Here is an 18,525-nt window from a genome sequence, read left to right as displayed (position 1 = left end):
AAAAATTAACACAATTCTGGGATGTATTAGTAGGAGAGCAAGACAGGACAAGTAATTCTTCCGCTCTACTCCGTGCTGATTAGGCCTCAACTGGAGTATTGTGTCCAGTTCTGGGTGCCACATTTCAGGAAAGATGTGGACAAATTGGAGAGAGTCCAGAGAAGAGCAACAAAAATGATTAAAGGTTTAGAAAACATGAGCTATGAGGGAAGATTGAAAAACATGGGTTTGTTTAGGCTGGAGAAGAGAAGACAGAGAGGAGACATGATAACAGTTTTCAAGTACCTAAAAGGTTGTTACAAGGCGGACTGAGAAAAATTGTTCTCCTTAACCTCTGAGGATACGACAAGAAGCAATGGGCTTCTTGCAGCAAGGGAGGTTTAGGTTGGACATTAGGAAAAACTTCCTAACTGTCAGGGTGGTTAAGCATTGGAATAAATTGCCTAGGGAGGTTGTAGAATCTCCATCATTGGGAATTTTTAAGAGCAGGTTAGACACACACCTGTCAGGGATGGTCTAGATAATACTTAGACCTGCCATGAGTGCAGGGAACTGGACTAGATGACCTCTCGAGGTCCCTTCCAGTCCTATGATTCTATGATTAGTATCAATAGCAATTTCTGTTAATGAAATGTCCATTACGTCGGTTAAGCCAGTGGTTCTCAACCAGGTGTCCGGGGCCCCCTAGGGGGATCGCAAGCAGGTTTCGGGGGGGTCCGTCAAGCAGGGCCAGAATTAGGCTCGCTGGGGCCCAGGGCAGAAAGCCGAAGCCCTGCCGCATGGGGCTGAAGCCGAAGCCTGAGCAGTGTAGCTTTGTGCGGGCCCCTGTGGCGTGGGGCCCCAGGCAACTGCCCTGCTTGCTATCCCCTAACGCTGGCCCTGGCCTTTGTATGCAGAAAAGCACTTTTTGTGGCACAGATGGGCCGTGGTGTTTTTATTGCATGTTGGGGGGGGGGCCCTCAGGACAAAACAGGGTGAGAACCCCTGCGTTAAGCAACTAAAATGGACTCAGTCGCTTCCAGAGCTGTCCATGTGTTTCCCATCACTCCTAGGCAATGCCAGTAAAGGACCGATCTTCATCGGTGTGTCTCCAGCTGCCCATGGCTCCAGCAGGCAGAGGTGCCCAACCCTAGCGCAACCGAGTGCCCGTCATTAGGGCCTGATTCGGTGAGGTGCTGAGAATCCTCAACCCCCCATTAGCTTTGGTGGAGGTTGCGGCTGCTTAGTACCTTGCAATAACAACACCCAAGCTTGCAGACGAGGAGACCGCAGCTGCCATTTTTGTCTTTAATACAGAGGTGGCGTGCGGAGACTGCAAGTCCCAGCATGCAAAGCTGCATAGTGAACCCAGTGGCTAGAAACCACACTGTCTGCTGGACTTTTAATCCTTTTCTACCCCCAAACGATTGGCTCCCACCTCCCTCGCGCAGCGCTTCGGGAACCTGGAGCCAGAGCACTATCTGAGGCATCAGTTTGGTGAGCCATTCACCAGTGTCTCACGTTCTTTCTGTTCTCTTTGTGTTCCCAGCTGATCCTGACACTGGCTTCATCGCTGGAGAAAGTTGAGGTAAGGGGAGTTGCTTGTTTTTTAATCTCCAAGCTGTTTCCAAGCGGCGAAACGGGTCTGCGGCGTTCCCTCCGGACTGCAGGAGGCCCAGGCTGTGTTTCGGGAGGATTCTTTCCTTCATTTCTTTCTCTCTTTCATTCACGCTTTGCTCCTCCCCACTGCCCCAGAGAAATCCAGGTGACGAGGGAACAGTCTTCCTTCCTCCTGCCCTGATAGGGGATTGACAACAAAACCCGTGGGAGGGGAAGTGAAAGCGTTTGCCATTTGCTCATGACAGACGGCTGAGCTCTAGGGGTGCAGCAGCGAGCACCCCTCGGTTCCAGGGGCTGTAGAGATAAGTCCAGGATTTCTACCATCCTGGGGACTGACTGGTGTCACAGATCCCGGCGAGTGCCCCCTTCCAGCCACTGAGCCGCTGCTGTTCTGGATCCCCGTGTTTCAAGCCCCTGGGACCTGAGTGGAGTCCAGCCACTGCCCCAATCTTGGGGTCCCCAGGCGCGCTCAGACCGCAGACCCTCTGTCTGGCAGCCCCCTCTGAGGGCTGGAACCCATTGTCCAGATGCCTAACTGCTCTGGGCACGGCCCTGACCCCGGGAATTAAACACACCCCTCGGCCAGAACTTCACCGTGAAGCTTTGGGTTTACAGTTTCTCTCTCTCAGGGGCATGCAGTGGTGACACAGCCAACAAGCACACACATTGCCAGCCTAACATTGGCATGCTGTCTGTACTGAATCATGCAAATCACAGGCGCATCCAAAACAATAAAACACCCTAAACGCCACGTCCCTTCCTAGCTCAGCCTGCTCCTGTGGGCCTTGGGGGATCACCTGTGTTCTGGCAGGCCGGGGCCGCTACCCCACCCCTGCTGCAGCCTCCCGCCCCTCATCTTAATCTGGTGCAAAATGTCTCTCCTAGTCCCTCCCCATTCCCCCGGGGTGAGTCCCTTTAGCGGCTCCTGTTTCTTTCGTTCTCTTCCCGGTAACGTCCATTCCTCTCAAACCCCCTCCCTTCAGACAAGAGAAGCCAGCTAGACCAAACCCATTGTCCCGAGATGTTCGCCTTTGCTAGGCAAACACCTCGGGACAATGGGTTTGATCTAGTCTAGCTGGTTGATCACTCGCCGTTGTCTCTGGCCTGGCAGAGACATAGAATCACAGAATCATAGAATATCAGGGTTGGAAGGGACCTCAGGAGGTCATCTAGTCCAACCCCCTGCTCAAAGCAGGACCAATCCCCAACTAAATCATCCCAGCCAGGGCTTTGTCAAGCCTGACCTTAAAAACCTCCAAGGAAGGAGATTCCACCACCTCCCTAGGTAACCCATTCCAGTCCTTCACCACCTCCTAGTGAAAAAGTTTTTCCTAATATCCAACCTAAACCTCCCCCACTGCAACTTGAGACCATTACTCCTTGTTCTGTCATCTGGTACCACTGAGAACAGCCGAGCTCCATCCTCTTTGGAACCCCCCTTCAGGTGGTTGAAAGCAGCTATCAAATCCCCCCTCATTCTTCTCTTCTGCAGACTAAACAATCCCAGTTCCCTCAGCCTCTCCTCATAAGTCATGTGCTCCAGCCCCCGGATCATTTTTGTTGCCCTCCGCTGGACTCTTTCCAATTTTTCCACATTCTTCTTGTAGTGACATCACCCCGCTGACTCCTGGGGATCCGCCCATATACAGGCCTTCGGCCACGCATGAAAGCAGACAGGACCCCCAAATCGTCACCACTGGCTCAGGAGCCGGCAAGCTGGAAACTTGTAGCTGGCTGCCACCCGCTGATTGCCAGATTGGCTGCCCAAGGGTTCCTCAGACTGCGGGACCTGGAGCAAGTGAAGCGAGGAGAGGCGGGAACTGTCTCAGGCAGGTTCCAGGAGCCCCACTCCTCGAGTCACTGGCCAGGACAAAGCAGGGAGGAATACGCCATCGGGGCCAGACCACCCCTGGGGCGATGGCAATTCCACCCTCACTTCGCTGCTTCCACAGCTCTGCCCGTGGAGCAGGTTTCCTCCTGATTATAATGAACCAAATACACAATAAGCTCTCAACAAACTGCACTACACAGACACTCACTCTTGACTAGCCAGAGAGAGGTCAAAGGTGAGACTAGGAGCCAGATGTCCGAGTTTCTGGCATGACTGTTCGGGGTGGGGGGGCATTAAGGCTGTAGCCCTGTGGGACGCTGCATCAGGAAAAAGCAGCCGGGGGGGGGGGAGGTGGGAGGGTTTGTCACTGAAATAATCCGCCCTTTTCTGAGGAATTCCTAAGGCGCCCATCAGTGCAAGGCCTAAGGGCTGGCTCCGGGAGTTTAGATTTCTGCAGTGGTGCTCATGGTCCATCAGAGCGAATCCCAGTGAACCAGGCTGCACCAGCACCTGTGAGCTCCCAGTGCCCCGTGGAAACCCTGTCAGAGCGACAGCAGCCTGGAGCTCAGCCCTGTCTCCTTCCCGCGTAGGTGCCGTTCGAGTGCAGCCTGCCACCGGAGCTCCGTTTGCAGCTTTACCGGACCCAGGACTTCAAGTGGCCTTCAACCACCGTGCTGGAAGTCAACAAAGCTGCTTATGTCCAGGTACTGGGCATCTCTCCCGCCTTTGCTGGGCCCACCAGGCTCGGCTGGGCTGAATTCATGAAGCCAGGCGAGCAGCTAGAAGGCTCCAGGCCACTTGGAGAATGGCTTTGCCTAGCCTGGCCCTGTACCTTGGTGTGTTTGTTCCCTGCTGTGTCTGTACAGTGAGGGATGCCTTGGGAATGGGGAGTTAGTGCAGGAGCCTCTTTACCCCTGGAAAGCAGGGATGAAATCCCAGAGGGGCTCTGCGGCTACAATTCATTTGTGGCCCTCCTCGAATGATCCCCCCGGCTTGGCAAGCTTTGGCTGAGTGAGGCCCAGGCCAGCACGCACTGTCTGGGCTTCAAAGCAAGCATTAGAGGCATTGGCCTAGCGGTGGAGATGCCCACGCTGACATGCGTTGGAGGCAGCGTGAACCAGGCTTGAGGGGTGTTGGCAGAATTGTGGGAGCCGAGACCTGGAATAACAGGGGGCTGCAGCTCGGCCCTGAGGGGTTCTGGTGGATGTGGGGGGCTGTGACAGGTGTAGCCCCCCCGGTCACTCAGCTAAATGCCTCACGGAGACGATTACAGATGTGATGGAACCAATGAAGCGGGTCTGGTGGGGACGGTTGCCCTGTGGGGGCAATGATTGGTCTGCTGAGGTAATTAGCTCAAGCAGGAGCAGCGATATAATTGGCAGGAGCAGGAAGTGTGCGGGGCAGGGCTGGAAGAGTGAGGTGGGCAGGGCAGAGAAAGCGCGGGGTGGGGGGCGGCTTGTCCTGCCACACGCCCACACTATGTTCCGCAGGGCTTGGCATCGAAAGATGAAAGGTGCCGATGGGCAAAAGCAACGGCCTGTGTGTAAGAGACCGTGCAAATGGGCCAGGCCGCGGGTAGCTGAGCCAGCGCCCTGGGACAGGGCTAGGACAGGAATAGCCCCGGGGAGGGGACGGGGATCAGGTGGCAGCTCAGGATGAAGGGTAGTTGGTAGAGCTGGCGTGGGAAGGAGTTTGCATGGAGCCAGCGGCACTCCCCTGCCTTATGCTACTCACACAAGTAGTGTGTACGGGAAGGGGAGAGCAGCTCCTTGGAAGTGAATTCGGGGGGAGAGCTAATTGCCAAGGACGGCATGTGAACATGGACCTGTTCCTGGCCCCATCTGACCTGTCCCAAACTCCCTCTCCGTGCCCCACCCAGCCTCACTCCCTGTGTACAGGGTACAGTCTGACCGAGGCTGCTCCTACAACCAGCCCTCCGCCTGTATCAGCCTCTGGCTTCCTACAGCCACAAGAGCATTTGGGACAACCCGCTCCAGTCACCCGCCCTGCAGTGCGAGGTGGGAGTGCCATGCAGGCAGAGCTGGGCCAGCCCAGCTCAAAGTAGCCCTGTAGATGTGGCAGCACAAGCGTTGGCGCAGGCGAGCAGCATGTGTACGTACCCTGGAGCGCTTGCACACCCGTGCTGAAGCCCGCTCCGCTGCATCTACACTGCTGTTTTCAGCTGTGTCGCGGGGGTCTGGCTGCACAAACCGCAACGCACCTGGGCTTACGGTGGCGACATTCCCCCAGGGAGAGAGTGTCACTGTGTTAGATGGAGACAGACTGTGCCACAGAATGACCCCAGTCATACTATGCCTGTAGGTATACACAAGGTACAGTACCTTGCCCCAGTTAGGGGGGTACAGAGTTGTAAAGGGTTTAGCACATTCCTGCCTTGAGTGCAGGGGAAGCGATGACCTCCTTCCTTAGAGGTTTTTAAGGTCAGGCTTGACAAAGCCCTGGCTGGGATGATTTAGTTGGGGATTGGTCCTGCTTTGAGCAGGGGGTTGGACTAGATGACCTCCAGAGGTCCCTTCCAACCCTGAGATTCTATGATTCTACGATTCTCTGACCTATCGAGGTCGCTTCCAGTCCTGCACTACACTTCTATGATAATCAGGTCTTGGCTGACTCAGGCCTAGATCTTAGTAGAATGTTTTGTTAGAGTAAAGATGATAACATATCACTTAGCAACCTGGATCGTGTCAGAAGGCTCTGCCAGCCGGAAACAGAGCCATTCGGCTTGGTGTCTCTCTGATTTCCACATCCCGTCTGTAAGCATTTGATCCTTGGTGACGGGTGCTGATAGCTCATCGGGGCCTTCTGGCTGGGGAAGGTAAATAACTCGCTTTCCTCTCCACTGTTCTCTTTGCGCCAGGATACACAGTGCGTGTCAGGCAATTGGCAGGGAACGGGTTCTTTGATTCCAGATGGTTCGGGCTGGCCCCTCCCTCTTCCCCTCCATCCACAAATCAGGTTTAGGGGTCAGTGTCTATCAGGGCTAATCACTTTTCCCAAACAAGGTGGCTCCAGCCTCTTCATGTGGTCATAACTTCCTGCTCAAACTCTTCTGGCTCAGGAATTAGGACTGTAGATTTCCTGACCGTTTATCAGTCAGATGAAGGGCTGTCCGCAAACCCACTCTGTGCAAACTCTGCCGGCCATGTGGCTGTCATCAGCCTGTCCCAAAGCCCAGAGAACCACGGCAGTCGTTGGATCCGGCCCGTACAGCCCGGCGCTGTCTGCATCAGAGCCAGGCCAGCTACGGCTGCGCATTAAACACTGCAGTTGCAATGTGGGTTCTGGTACATTGGCCCAGACCAGAGTGGATAGGGAATTACTATGGTCTGAAGCCATGTTAGAAACCCAAGTGTAAGGCAGTGGACTGACTCAGCAGGCAAAAAACATGTTGTGCATCAACAAAGCCTTAATCCCCAGGGGTGATGCTTGTATCACGAAAGCAAAGTCTCTCACCACTGTGGGGCTCAGCTGTCCTGTGGTCACCGCGTGTGGTGGTCCCCTGACTCAGCAGCATCTTCCCCTCTCTCACTGTCCTGCAGCCAGACCACAGCCTTCCCCTTGAGCACCTGGGCTGAGCTAGAGGCACCCCTGGTGCCATGGGGAGCAGGTCTGTAGATTCCTTGGGAGGTAGGTACCAAAGGGCTGGTGTCCATGGCATGGTGGTGGCCAAGGTCTCCAGCATCCGGCCCACCTCCCGCTCTCTCTGCTTTTCCTGGTACACGCACTGAGTGCACCCAGCATTGTTTGGCAGATCCCCTAACGCCCACGCCTTTGACCGAGCTAGTGGGCAATGAAGGTTTATTCTGCTTCTGCCATCCTTCCAATCCCTTCCTTCTGGGCGACGGTCCCTTCCACCTGGCTGCGCAGGCCTGTTACTCCAGGGCGGGCTTTGCCACGCCATCGCCCAGCGGGAAGTGACTCTGCAGGGGAGAATCGGGAGCGATAACCCCAAATTCACAAGGCCAAATGAAAAGCAAAGAGAAATTAGAGAGAGGATTATCCTGTAAAGAGTGGGTGAGAAGCAACCCGCCTCGGGCTATAGTATGGCTCAGGTACCGCTGGATGGGCTAGACAGTTGTGTTACAGTGGGTCTGGTGGGTGGGGCGGGGCGGGGCAGAGGATTGCTGTCTGTGCTGGTGACAGAAACCCTGCTAGCACTCTGCCACGCCAGTGGTGTGTAAACATGGTTGGAGTAGCCCCGTTCTGATCCCAGTGTGGACAGAGCTTCATTGCGTCCAGGGCCCATGCCTCAGAGAAGCACCCACCCAGGCCTGCGGGTGGTTGTACTCACCCATGAGGAAGCCACATCATCGACTGGAGACTGGGGATCGGGGCTGGCTTGCCCCCTCCAGTCCTCAGCTGGTACGTGGGGGGATCCTTTGGCTTCCTTCCCTGCCAGCCCAGATCCGGAGCTGAGGTACAACCCCCGAGACCTGCTAACCGAACTCCTGTCCTCCTGCTGCCCCTCTGCAGGTCTCGTTTCGGGCCGGGAGTGCCCAGAGGTTCCTGGACGTGAAGGAGTGTTCTCTGCAGACTGCTACCGAGGAACCTCAGCAGCTCCTGATCCCGCCTGTCGCGCCACTCGGCCAAGCAGTGACCGTCCTCAAGCCGACAGAAGCCACACTGGGCCGGGAGCTCCATCGGTTCAGCTTCGTCTACAGCCTGGCTGGGGGAGGGCCCTTTCCTCCTTGCGCCACCCTGTCGTGCAGAGTGGCCTGGCATGTCAACGTGAGTGTGGGGGCCGTCTCCTTCACGGGCACCCCCAGGAGGCCTGGCCCAGGACCCTTTGCCCATCTGTCGAGTGAGGGGGCTGTTCCCACTGCCCTAGCCGAGGGTCCAGGGATTCCGTTCCCGTGTCCCGCTGGCTGGCTGCTGGCATGCAGCTCTCTCCCATTCCCCACACCAGACGACACACACAAGGCTGGGTGGAGGTTAACGGGGCCTAGCTCTCGCTGCACCGCCCTGCCAAGCCGAGAGGGGTTTGCACTGGATCGCAGGGCGCAGACTAGCCCCAGTGTCCCTGCCTCCGGGCCACTGCCGTAGCCTTCGCACAGGGCACGAGCCGGGGGTGATGTCGCCTCTTTGTTCCCAAGAGCAGCGGAGCCACAGCCAGGGGCGCGTAGTGCCCCTACTGGCCAAGCACCCCAATGTACGTTAGAAACAGGAATGAACCAGGCTTCGCACCAGTCCTGGGGCTCGGTATCCCCATTTACAGAGGGAGAAATTGAGCCACAAGGAGGGGAATGAACCCCTCCCCCCGGTCACCTGGGGACTGGTCCTGAGACAGAGCCAGGGATAGAATCCAGGTCTCCTGCCTCCCTGGCCTGCACCTTAGCCACAAGGCCAGGGGTCTCTTCCCAGGGTGACGCCATGTGCTCACCCCTCCTGCTATAGCCTTGGGACCGGCTGCTGGGGGGTACTCGGGGCTCTTTCGCTGGGCGGGGCAGAGATATGCACAGCTTATCTTAACCCTCTTGGTTTTCTTCTCAAAATCAAAGGGCAGCACCAGCGTGGCAACATTAGAGGTGACGCTGCAGGACACCAGACCTCCACCTTCCAGTGAGTTCACGATCTCCTTGTCATGTCACGTTGGGCCAGTGCTGAGAGTTGGAGCCGAGCCACCCAGTGAGGGTGGATCAGCACAGAGTCCAGCCTGCACGTCCGCTCGATTGTCCCTGGTGCAAGGTGCAGGCACACGTTGGAGTGGGTGGGAGCAGAGAGTGTCCCATGGTCCTTGCCGAGTTTCAGTTCGATGAAGGATCTTCTGGCAGGATTAACGCCTTCCCTCGGCTGGAGAATGGGAGCTGGGTTAATGGGGACTGGAGTGAATAGACAGGAGAGAAATACCGGTTCAAAGAGAAATGTAGTTGCACCCATAGAAATGGGGAAAGGAGTGATCGCAGATGGGACGCCTGGTAGTTGGGAAGCAATGCCCAGGAGGGGACAGCAGGACCCAGGGCGCGGTATGTTCCTCACCGAAAGGGAAGGCGCTTGAATGACGGTGAGACGTGGCAGTGCTGCCTTGCTAGCATGTGAGATACGGACGAGGCCTCCGTGTGTGGAACTCCACGGGCCAGAGGCTGGTGGGATCCGTCCTGAGAACTGGCCATCGCAGGGTGCGTGGCTTGTCCAGGCTGCAGCAAGTGAGATGCCTTCATCCTGGTTGGGGCTAGGGGGCGAGGAGTCAGTCTGGCACTGAGCCCAAGACTTAACACAGGCTTTTCCACGGAGCCGTCCCGCTGGCGCTCTTATCAAATTCCTGGCAGCTTCCTTCTGCTTTTCGTCTCGTCATTTCTCCTTGGTCTGCATTCCCTGCTGTGGCTGTTGTGACAGAGCCGTGCGATGTGTCAGCCGGGCTCCCTAGAGAGGGGTGAGGGGTTGCGGCCGGGCCAGGCACTGACCTACAGGAAGTTGTTTTACAGTGACTGTGCACCAGTTGTCTGTGCAGGATAACAGGCTGCGGGGGGCGGGGAAGGGAAGCGAAGTTCTGATGTGAGCCAGAGCCCATGTAAACTTGTCTTGGTGTGATAGGAAACAGCCCAACTTGGAGAGGACTCAGTCAAAAGAGCCTGGTGGCAATTGGATGCAGTATCCTGTACTTCCTGTCCCAAACTCTTGTGTAGCCTTCCTATGTTGCTGTTAAACAGCAGCCGTGTCTCACCCCAGAGGTAGCTGCATTTCACTGATGCGTGTAGTGATTCCTGTAGCTAGCATTTGTAAAGTGACTTCGGGTCATTCTGAATGAAGGATGCTGCATGGATGCAGAAGCATTATTAGTCCAGTTTGGTGTTTGCATGTAGTATCAACCACTTCATTTTTATCCTCCCCGCAAAATCCTGGAAATCAGAATCTGTGTGTGAGAAAAGCTCTTTGGAGGAGTTGATCTCTGATAGACAAATATAGTGTGGCCAAGCCTTGCCATTTTAATGCGGTCGGGTGACGGTTAGAGTTTGTCTTCAAGCTCCAGCTCCTGGAGTCATAGGATGGAGGTGTCAGGCTCGGCTTTCATTACAAACCAGGACGTTTCTGGCTCTGGTGGCTGCAGAGAAAAACTAGACAGCGTGACCCCTAACATCTGAAAACCCAGCAGGCAAAGCCAAGACCCTGGAATGTGTTTGGGGGGGCCTGGCGCATGATTTCTGAAGCTTTGGCATTGGCGATGTTGCACAGAGCTTTGTGTGAGGGCAGAGTGCTGGTGAGCTCGCTGGGGCAGGAGCTGTGCCTGCGTGTGAACAGCCCCTGGCATGGGGCAGGTGCTTCCAAAAGACACAGACGTGGGGATGATAATGGACAGGTGACTTCAGCCCCTGAGAAGCAGTTTCCTTGCGTGCCAGTCTCCCTTGGCTGAACCTTCCAAGCAGCCGCGAGGGAGGCGTCCTGCTGATGTCTCCAATAGCAGTTATTTTTGCAGTCGCTCCATGCGAGGGAGCGTGGCACATCTTCCTGCCCAGCTGAATCCTTTCCAGGCAGGAATGAATCTTCAGCGCCATCCAAGAATGGATGATTTCCTGCTTTCCTCCCACCTTGGTCCCCTCTTCCTGCCTCTGTTTGCTCAGCTCCCCCAGGACGGCAGCACAACAAAGCAAGGAAAGGCTTTTGACACGAGCGAGCCCTGACTGGAATTCGCTCCGCACATCACACACTCAAACACACACGTCTCACATCCCCGGGTGGTTTAATGAGCCGCGGCCCGGAGACAGCCACAGGGAGGAGCTGCTGGGCTCAGCAGAAGACAGCTGCTCCGTCGAGGGGGGGGGGTGTGTGTGTGTGTGTGTGTGTGTGTGTGTGTGTGTGTGTGTGTGTGTGTGTGTGTGTGTGTGTGTGTGTGTGTGTGTGTGTGTGTGTGTGTGAGAGAGAGAGAGAGAGAGAGAGAGAGAGAGAGAGAGAGAGAGAGAGAGAGAGAGAGAGAGAGATCAGTGACTGAAAGGAGGCCAGGAACCATTAGCAAACCAGCCCAGTTTCTACCTCTGCCATTCAGGCTGCCTCCAGCCACCTGAGCAACGTGGGGCTTCCAAGGCACTGCGAGATCGTAGCAAGCACCGTATAAATAAATCAGAGCAAGGGCTTGATCGTTCCTTGGCTAGGTGCTGCAGGCAGCGGTGGTGTGCTTCTTCTCTGAGTCCGTATTGAGCCAGTGCCCCCGGATGGCGGCCGTGGGGGGGTTGTGTTGCTGGCATTGCTCTCTTTGGAACTGTGGCCCTGAATACCTGTGCCCATGAAAGATCCCAAGGGGTGCGCGGCCCCCCCCCCCACATCCCCATTCGTGTTTAGTGTAACTACATTCAGCCTCATCTGGAATCCTCCGTGTGGTTTCAACTGCCAGGCATTCCTCGTTAACCCGCCTGCAGAAAATCCACCATCAGTGTCGTGTTCCTGTGCGCTGCCAAGCAGCTGCCACACCCACGCCTAGAGGTGGCTGCATTTCAGTGCTGCCCCAAGGTAGTGCTCTGGGCATTTTCTGTCGCCCGTCAGCACAGAGCTGCTCCACCGGACGCGCTGCAGTGGCACAGCTGGAGCAGGATGGCTGCACTGCTGAGGGCTGTTTGTACAGACATGGCCTAAGGCGAGGACAGGTGTGATCGCAGATGGGACGCCTTGGCCAAAGCGTGCGGCAGCTTGCAGGACCGCGTGGCCTAAAGCGCTTGGTCAGCGCGGCAGGAGAGAGGCTGTGAGCCTGCTGCTTGCAGCGAAACCTGCTTCTGCCCATTTCTAAATCTCCCGTCCCCCCGTGCGGCAGAGGGGCAGAGTCAGACTGGTGCAGAGGGGTTGGGGGCAAGGCCACTTAGAAGCCATTTGCTTTGCTCTCTCTCTGTCTCCCGTTAAGTGTTAATCAAGTCACTGGCAAGCTTTGGTCCTGCCCTCACTCCTCCTTGCCTGGTGGGACTGGCACAGCCTGTGAGCTGCAGATCCTGCTCTGCTAGAGGAGCGGAGCCCTTCATACCTAGCAGTCACCTCCTTCCACAGGCCTTTCAGTCAGAGCCGCCCCGCAGGGCTAAACCCCTGCCCTGCTTATCGCCCCATAGTTCAGTTCCCACCGCGGGTTCACCTGGGCTAGTTCCTGAGCTGGCCAGGTGCCTGCGTGGAAAAGGGAGGCTCTGGGGCAGGATTCAGTAGAGAAGTCCTGACTATGGGCAGAGAGAAGGCTCCATAGTGTGTTAACCCGGCAGGAGCCGGGAGGTGCGGGGGGGGGGGGGGGGGCTATCGGGAAACAGAGGGGAGCCCCTGTCTGGAGAAATGTGCTGACTGCTCTCAATGCTCCTCTCTCCTGTGCGGCTCCAGGCCTAGGGATAGAAGCAGTTGTGGGGATCACCTTCGCAGCGTTCTTAATCGGCACGCTCCTCACCGCGGCGCTCTGGTGCATTTACTCCCATACCCGTGAGTATCTGCTGCTTCGCCTCGTCTCTGCCCCAGTCACCCTAGTCTCCCGCCTTCTTCCCCCCCACGTCCCACCCCCCACGGTTCCCAGGGCCATGGCTTTGGGGTGAGCTCGGTCTACTCAGCAGGAGCCGGGGTCTCTCCTTGGAGTGCTGCGGCGGGGGATCCTCGGCTGGCAGGTGCTGGTCAGCTCCAGGCTCATACCTGCTCCAGGATGTGACGCAGCCTTCGGGCTATAGCTCTGGTGCCCAGCGAGAGACACTTCGGGCCAGATCCCCAGCCGGTGCATCTGCCCTGTAGCCCCATCCCACTGCGAGCCAGGGAAGATGCTGTCAGGTTGGTACGGTCCACCCGGCCCTTTTCCCGAGGCCTCCAGCGGGGAGCGAGGCTGATTGTTGCTGTGGTGAGGCCCCGGCTCTGTCCGAGGATCTCACAGCTGGAGCCTTGCTCCTGTTCCCAAGGGCCAGAGCAGTTGTTCCCGGTTTGCCTTGCCTGGAAGCTTATCTGCCGAATGCGCCAGTATCAATAGAACAACCACAACACAATCCTGCAGCCTGTCGCCTTCTCTCCCTCCTGAATAGGCCGTCCCGTCCCAGCGGGGACCAGCTGATTGGTTTATCTCTGGCCACTCAGGCCTTTTCCTTCCAGTGCCAGTGTAAACACAGGGACAATTGGCTTATCTCAGCACCGAAAGGGCTGTGATTGGGCAGGGGCAGGATGCTCTCGGTTCCCTCCTCAGCACTTGATTGGCTGGGAGCAGCCCCTCTGGCCTGGCGGGGGAAATAACCCCTGGCGCCTGCCTAATGTTTTCCATTTTTTCTGACATGTAACATACCCCAGGCCCCATGGCCAAGCTGCAGCCTGTCGCCACCAACGCCCCAGCCTCCGAGAGCAGCAGCCCCAATCACAGCATCGGCAGCACCCAGAGCACCCCCTGCTCCACCAGCAGCATGGCCTAGGCAGCAGGCCACCCGGAAACCCCCACCCCTCCTGGGAGCTCCCGCCCATGGACCTCAGCGGAGCCGCAGGCAGGTGTGGGGGAAAAGACAGCGGGGCCCGTCCCTCGTAGGCTGCGCCACTGGACAGGCACAGCCACGCCAGCACTTTTCTTGCACTCCGGGAGCAACACGCCCACCAGCTCTCCACGGACCCAGCCAACCCAAGGAAGGTACCAGCAGCACGCCAAGAGCAGGCCAGTGGCTGGGAGACCAGGCCAGGGCACAGGCTGGGAGTGTGAGCGTGAGGCCCAGCAGACAGCACGTAGGGAGAGCGGGTGTCCCAGGGACCCTTTCACTTCTAGGCCAGTCGTTCTCTGTCCCAAATCCCTGTAACTCTCCCCTGCAGCTGTTCAGTGGCCACCTGAGAGGGGCTGGGGGCATCTGTCCATTTCCTAATGCAAGATGGCTCCCCTGGATCCCCCCGTCCTGCCCTCTTTGCAGGCTACCCCAGGAGAGGGGCCATGTCTGACTAGGACGTAAGGCCTGAACTCCCCTTGCCGGGGTCCCCCAAGTCAAGGAGTGGGCTCGGCTTGTGCTGCTGCTGCCCAAGTCTCAGACGAGAGGTGAAAGGCCCCTGCTCACTGCCAGTCCCTCCAGCCATCCTGGCCCCAGCTGAAGAATCACCGTCTGCGAGATCCGTGGGATACAGTCCATGAATGACGTGTCCACTCCAGCGTGGTCGCTCACAGCAGAGCATAAGTCAGCACGAGCCCAACCCTTTCCCCGGGGCTCAGACGCAGCCAGTGAGTTCCAGAGCCAGTTGTGTACACCCAATCCAACACGCACACACTCCCCCCCGCTACCAAACACTGTCAAGGCGCTGCCGGTCTCCCAGGCCCGCGTAGTCGCAGGGGAGGCAGCTGAAATCAGCCAGTCCCCTAGTGGCCCCTGGGTGCTCAGCCAACAGCTGTGTGAACACACTCCAGCCAGGCAAGGCTAGTGGGAGGGGCCAGATGGGGTTTTCCTGCTGGACTCCGGTTCCTTGTCAGGGACCCACTCCTACAGATCTGGGCAGGCAGTGGGGAATGGTGCCCCCCCGCTGGAGCAAAGCCATGCCATTGGGCTGCTGGAAAGGCATGGGCACCTGAACAGCAACTAGGAAGCTGGGAGTCGGCTCCCCCTTGACTGTGGCGGGCAGGGAGTCCCCTGGCCGGGCTGTGGCACAGAGCTCAGGGCTAGGCCGTCGTGGCCCCGCTGAGCTGTGGCCTACACAGCGTTCCTTTCTGTATAGACCCTTCTAGCCCGGCAGTGCTGAGGGGTCGTGTCAGTTACTAATGTAAGGCGGTCAACTCTGTACCTTTTCTTTTTGTTTCAAACACAATCATGCAGGCTGGGAGGTGGGGGATCCGAGCTGCCTTCAGCCTGGCCGAGCGGGTATTTATGTGTGTGCCAGACACAGCCCTAGGGCAAGGGGGGTGAGGCAGAGCCGCGGGCGCATGGGGGCCTGTGTGGCGAAGCAGGGGACCTGGCCTGATGGCAGGTGTCAGGGATCTGCATCAGAAGCACTGGGGCTGCAGAGCCGCCCCCCACACACACACTTTGACACCCATCCCCAGGGCTTGACCCTGACTAAAGTGTCACTGACTCTGCCCTTTACTAACTGTAACCCACCGGGAGACACCCAGTCTGGAGCCTTGCCGGCCTATTTCAGACACCCCCCCCCACCCCGCTGAATGCCCAGCCCTTGGGGCACCGAGTGTAATTAAAGTCACATGTGGACCCCCCCTGCCCCGAGCCATAGTGCTGCTGGCCGGTCACGGGCTCTCAGCCCAGGGCCTGGCTCCACCACCCGCAGCGCAGGTTTGACACCCCCCCAGCTAGCCTCGGCCCCAGGCGCAGAACCAGTCTGAATGGCGCCTGCCAGCTGGGCCTTGCCCTGCCTCCCCCACCCCAGGGTTGTGGCCGGGCACCGGCAGGCCACCGCACCACCTGGCCTTGGGCTGTAAATATTTGTACTGACCCCGTGTAACCATGATAATGTATAAATAAAATTCGTCTTGGGTTGACTGGAGCCTGCTGCGATTATTCCTGGCCCTGCCCAGCCCTCTCAGCGCTGGGAACGGGCCCCCCAGAAAGGCACCAAACAGCACACGCCCCTTTCCAGCTTTTCCGTGTTTATCCCGGCCCAGCCACAAACCACCTGCGATCTGGCCTGGGGGAGCCAGCGGGGGGGGGGGGGCGGGAGAGGGGCTGCAACTGGCCTGGCCCACGTGACCTCTCTCTGGTGGAGGCAGATGCTGTTTGGATTTCCATTGCATTGTGCACATGCAGCTGTGCAAGCAGCCGGCCAGGCCCACAGAGCACGGCCCTGGCCCAGCCCCACTTCGACAACAGGAAACCCAGCCCAGCAGCCTGCTCACCACGTGGCAGAACGTGGCAGCAGGGGCGAGCGCCTGCCTTGTTCCCGCGCGGCCTGCCGGGCTCTCCCCAGCACCAAGCGGCCTTGGGCTGACACCCAGCTGTCAGACAGGGCCAAGCCGAGCCCAAGCCCGCTCTTACTTTGAGCCCCGGGCTGGGGCCGGGGCCGGGGCCGTGGGCGATGCTGCTCCTGCAGGTAGCGCTGTTGCCGGCCGTCGAGCCTCCAGGAGCAGATGCTCCCAGCTCCCAAAGGCCTTGGGTTAGCCCTGCTCCCTGCCCCAGCCCAGCTAAGCCACCTGGGAGCCATCCCCTGAGCAGAGCCAGCCCAGCACCCCAATTCCTACCCCGAGCTGCCTGGGGTGGGGTTTAGGTGCAGCAAGACCCTTGCAAAGTGACACAGGAGAAAGCAGCCCCGTGCGCGGGCGCTCCTGCTCTTACCCAGGCACCCGGTGCTGCCGCGCTGCGAGGAAGGGACCAGCCAGGCTTGCCACGGTGAGAGGAAGCTTCATGGGAGCCTGGACTAATTCCCCCTGATGCTGGTGCCTGGCTTGTGTCAGCAGCCCCAGGAGTGGCTGTGCCCCCCACCCCGGGGGCTGCAGGCGGCTGGCCCAGATTTGACACCACCCACATCTACGGTAACTGGGTCCTGGAGCAGCAGCACCCAGGCCAGCCCCGTGTTCACCAGCTCTACCATCACTCCGGCCTGCAGGCCCAGTGGAATGGGGGGGGTGGGGATCCAGGGATGAACCCAGCTTGGCTAAGCCCTGCAGGAAACACCTGTGAGCAGATGGCCATCCCCTAGGCAAAAACCTAAAAAAAGGACCCAGCCAAGATTTATTAATAGCCAAAAGCCACAGTGCTCTCAGCAGCAGCTTCAGCCTTGCCCGTGACTCCACCCGGCCAGCCCAGCCCCTGCCCCAGTGCCCCGTGGCGAACACAGTGACACGGCCAGCAGCCCCTTTCAGCCAGGCTGGGGCGGGGAGCCCTCACTCCGCAGCTGTTCCAGTTCCACCATTTCACTGCATGCCCGCCCAGGCCTGGCCCCTTCCCTAGGCCAGCACCTCCCTCATGCCCTTCCCAGCACACACCAGCCTGCGACGGGCATCAGAGCAGCCGGCAGCACCCCCAGGCCTGCGCCCTGATCATGGAAACCTCCCTCCTGAGAAAGCGGAGCAGTGAGCGAGGTTTAAAAATCAAGAGCTGGGTGCAATCCAGCTCCTGGCTCGGCCAGGCTGCTGGCACGCTTAGCGCCAGGCTCCGGAGCAGATCGGCAGGGCAGAGCTGGAGTAACCAGCAGGTGGAACCCATCCAGGGCTCAGACACAAAGAATTTCATCATCCAAACGTTAACTAATGCCCGTTCTGAGCTTGGCAGAGCTGTGGGGCGCGCACCAGCCCCTGCTGTGTTGTCTTGGGCAGCCCAGGTGAGGCCCATACCTGGAAGGTGAAGAGCCCTTTGAAATGATCAGCCGGGGGGAACGCTGCTCTTTCAGGAGCAGGCCCTTAGCCTGCCTCGGTTTCCCCACTGGCGGAGTGAGGGTAATCTTCCAGCCCCCACCATGGCCATGGGGATTAGGCTAGGTAAGGGGCTTCACAAAGAACTCCAGCGCTGCCTGGCAGCACAGCTCCGGCCTCACCCCCGCCAGGCCCCACACGCCCAGGAAGGAGACGACACTACAGTGAGCACGCTGTTTATTTACATCAATAGGTCAATGGAGCGGACGCTCATGGAACAGCAGCACCATTGCTTCACTTTCAAAACTCTAACCTCCCAGAAAGCAATCTGGAAAGGTCATCAATATAGTTTCGTAAAGTACAGAAGATTTCATAAAAACCCTATTGCTAGTTAAATTATTGGAGACTCAGTAACATTTAGTCTTTAAACATCATCTGAGGCTGGACAGGGGGAGCGACTTCCAACCTCCCTTCCTGCTTGAACCCAGACTCTCCAGGCTGCAACCAGAGGTGGGCCAGGCTCCACTACGGAGCCAGCGACCTGGCTCCAACGATCCTGTATCACAGCAGGGCCCGGAGGCTCTGTGGCAGTGCAGAGGGGCCCAGCAGGCTTCTCCCTGTCTCCACTGCCAGGGCCGGCGTCATAGCCCAGCCCCCGGGAGAAGGGCCCAGTGCAGCAGGCCGTGGGTCAGTCGTCTGCCGCTAGACCAGCTGCACAGGAAGTCCGTGGATCAGGCAGCAGCAGCATTATTCCATCGCCCAGACCCCCACGCCGAGTGGCTGGGCCAAAGGCAGTCCGTTAGGTTTGCTGAGAGGGGGACGTGCTGGGCCCAAGCTTTCAGCAGTCTGAGATTTACCCAAATCAACCCCTGAACCCCCCTCACTGGGG

General features: G+C 58.2%; 1 protein-coding gene across 1 annotated transcript in view; it reads left to right on the top strand.

Annotated features, from left to right (window-relative positions):
* The window catches only part of ENG (endoglin), a 59,952-nt gene extending 44,122 nt beyond the window's left edge, over nt 1-15,830 (top strand). The window contains exons 10-15 of the mRNA XM_054007441.1: nt 1,529-1,567; nt 4,021-4,134; nt 7,925-8,179; nt 8,950-9,010; nt 12,731-12,826; nt 13,667-15,830. Of these exons, the coding sequence (XP_053863416.1) occupies nt 1,529-1,567; nt 4,021-4,134; nt 7,925-8,179; nt 8,950-9,010; nt 12,731-12,826; nt 13,667-13,785 (684 nt within the window). The 3' untranslated portion in view covers nt 13,786-15,830. The remainder of the gene's footprint in view (nt 1-1,528; nt 1,568-4,020; nt 4,135-7,924; nt 8,180-8,949; nt 9,011-12,730; nt 12,827-13,666) is intronic.
* Nucleotides 15,831-18,525: the final 2,695 nt, after the last annotated feature.

This window comes from Malaclemys terrapin, chromosome 17 (assembly GCF_027887155.1).
Source record: "Malaclemys terrapin pileata isolate rMalTer1 chromosome 17, rMalTer1.hap1, whole genome shotgun sequence".
In the NCBI taxonomy this organism is placed as follows: Eukaryota; Metazoa; Chordata; order Testudines; family Emydidae; genus Malaclemys; species Malaclemys terrapin.
This window is presented reverse-complemented; position numbering and strand designations above follow the sequence as displayed.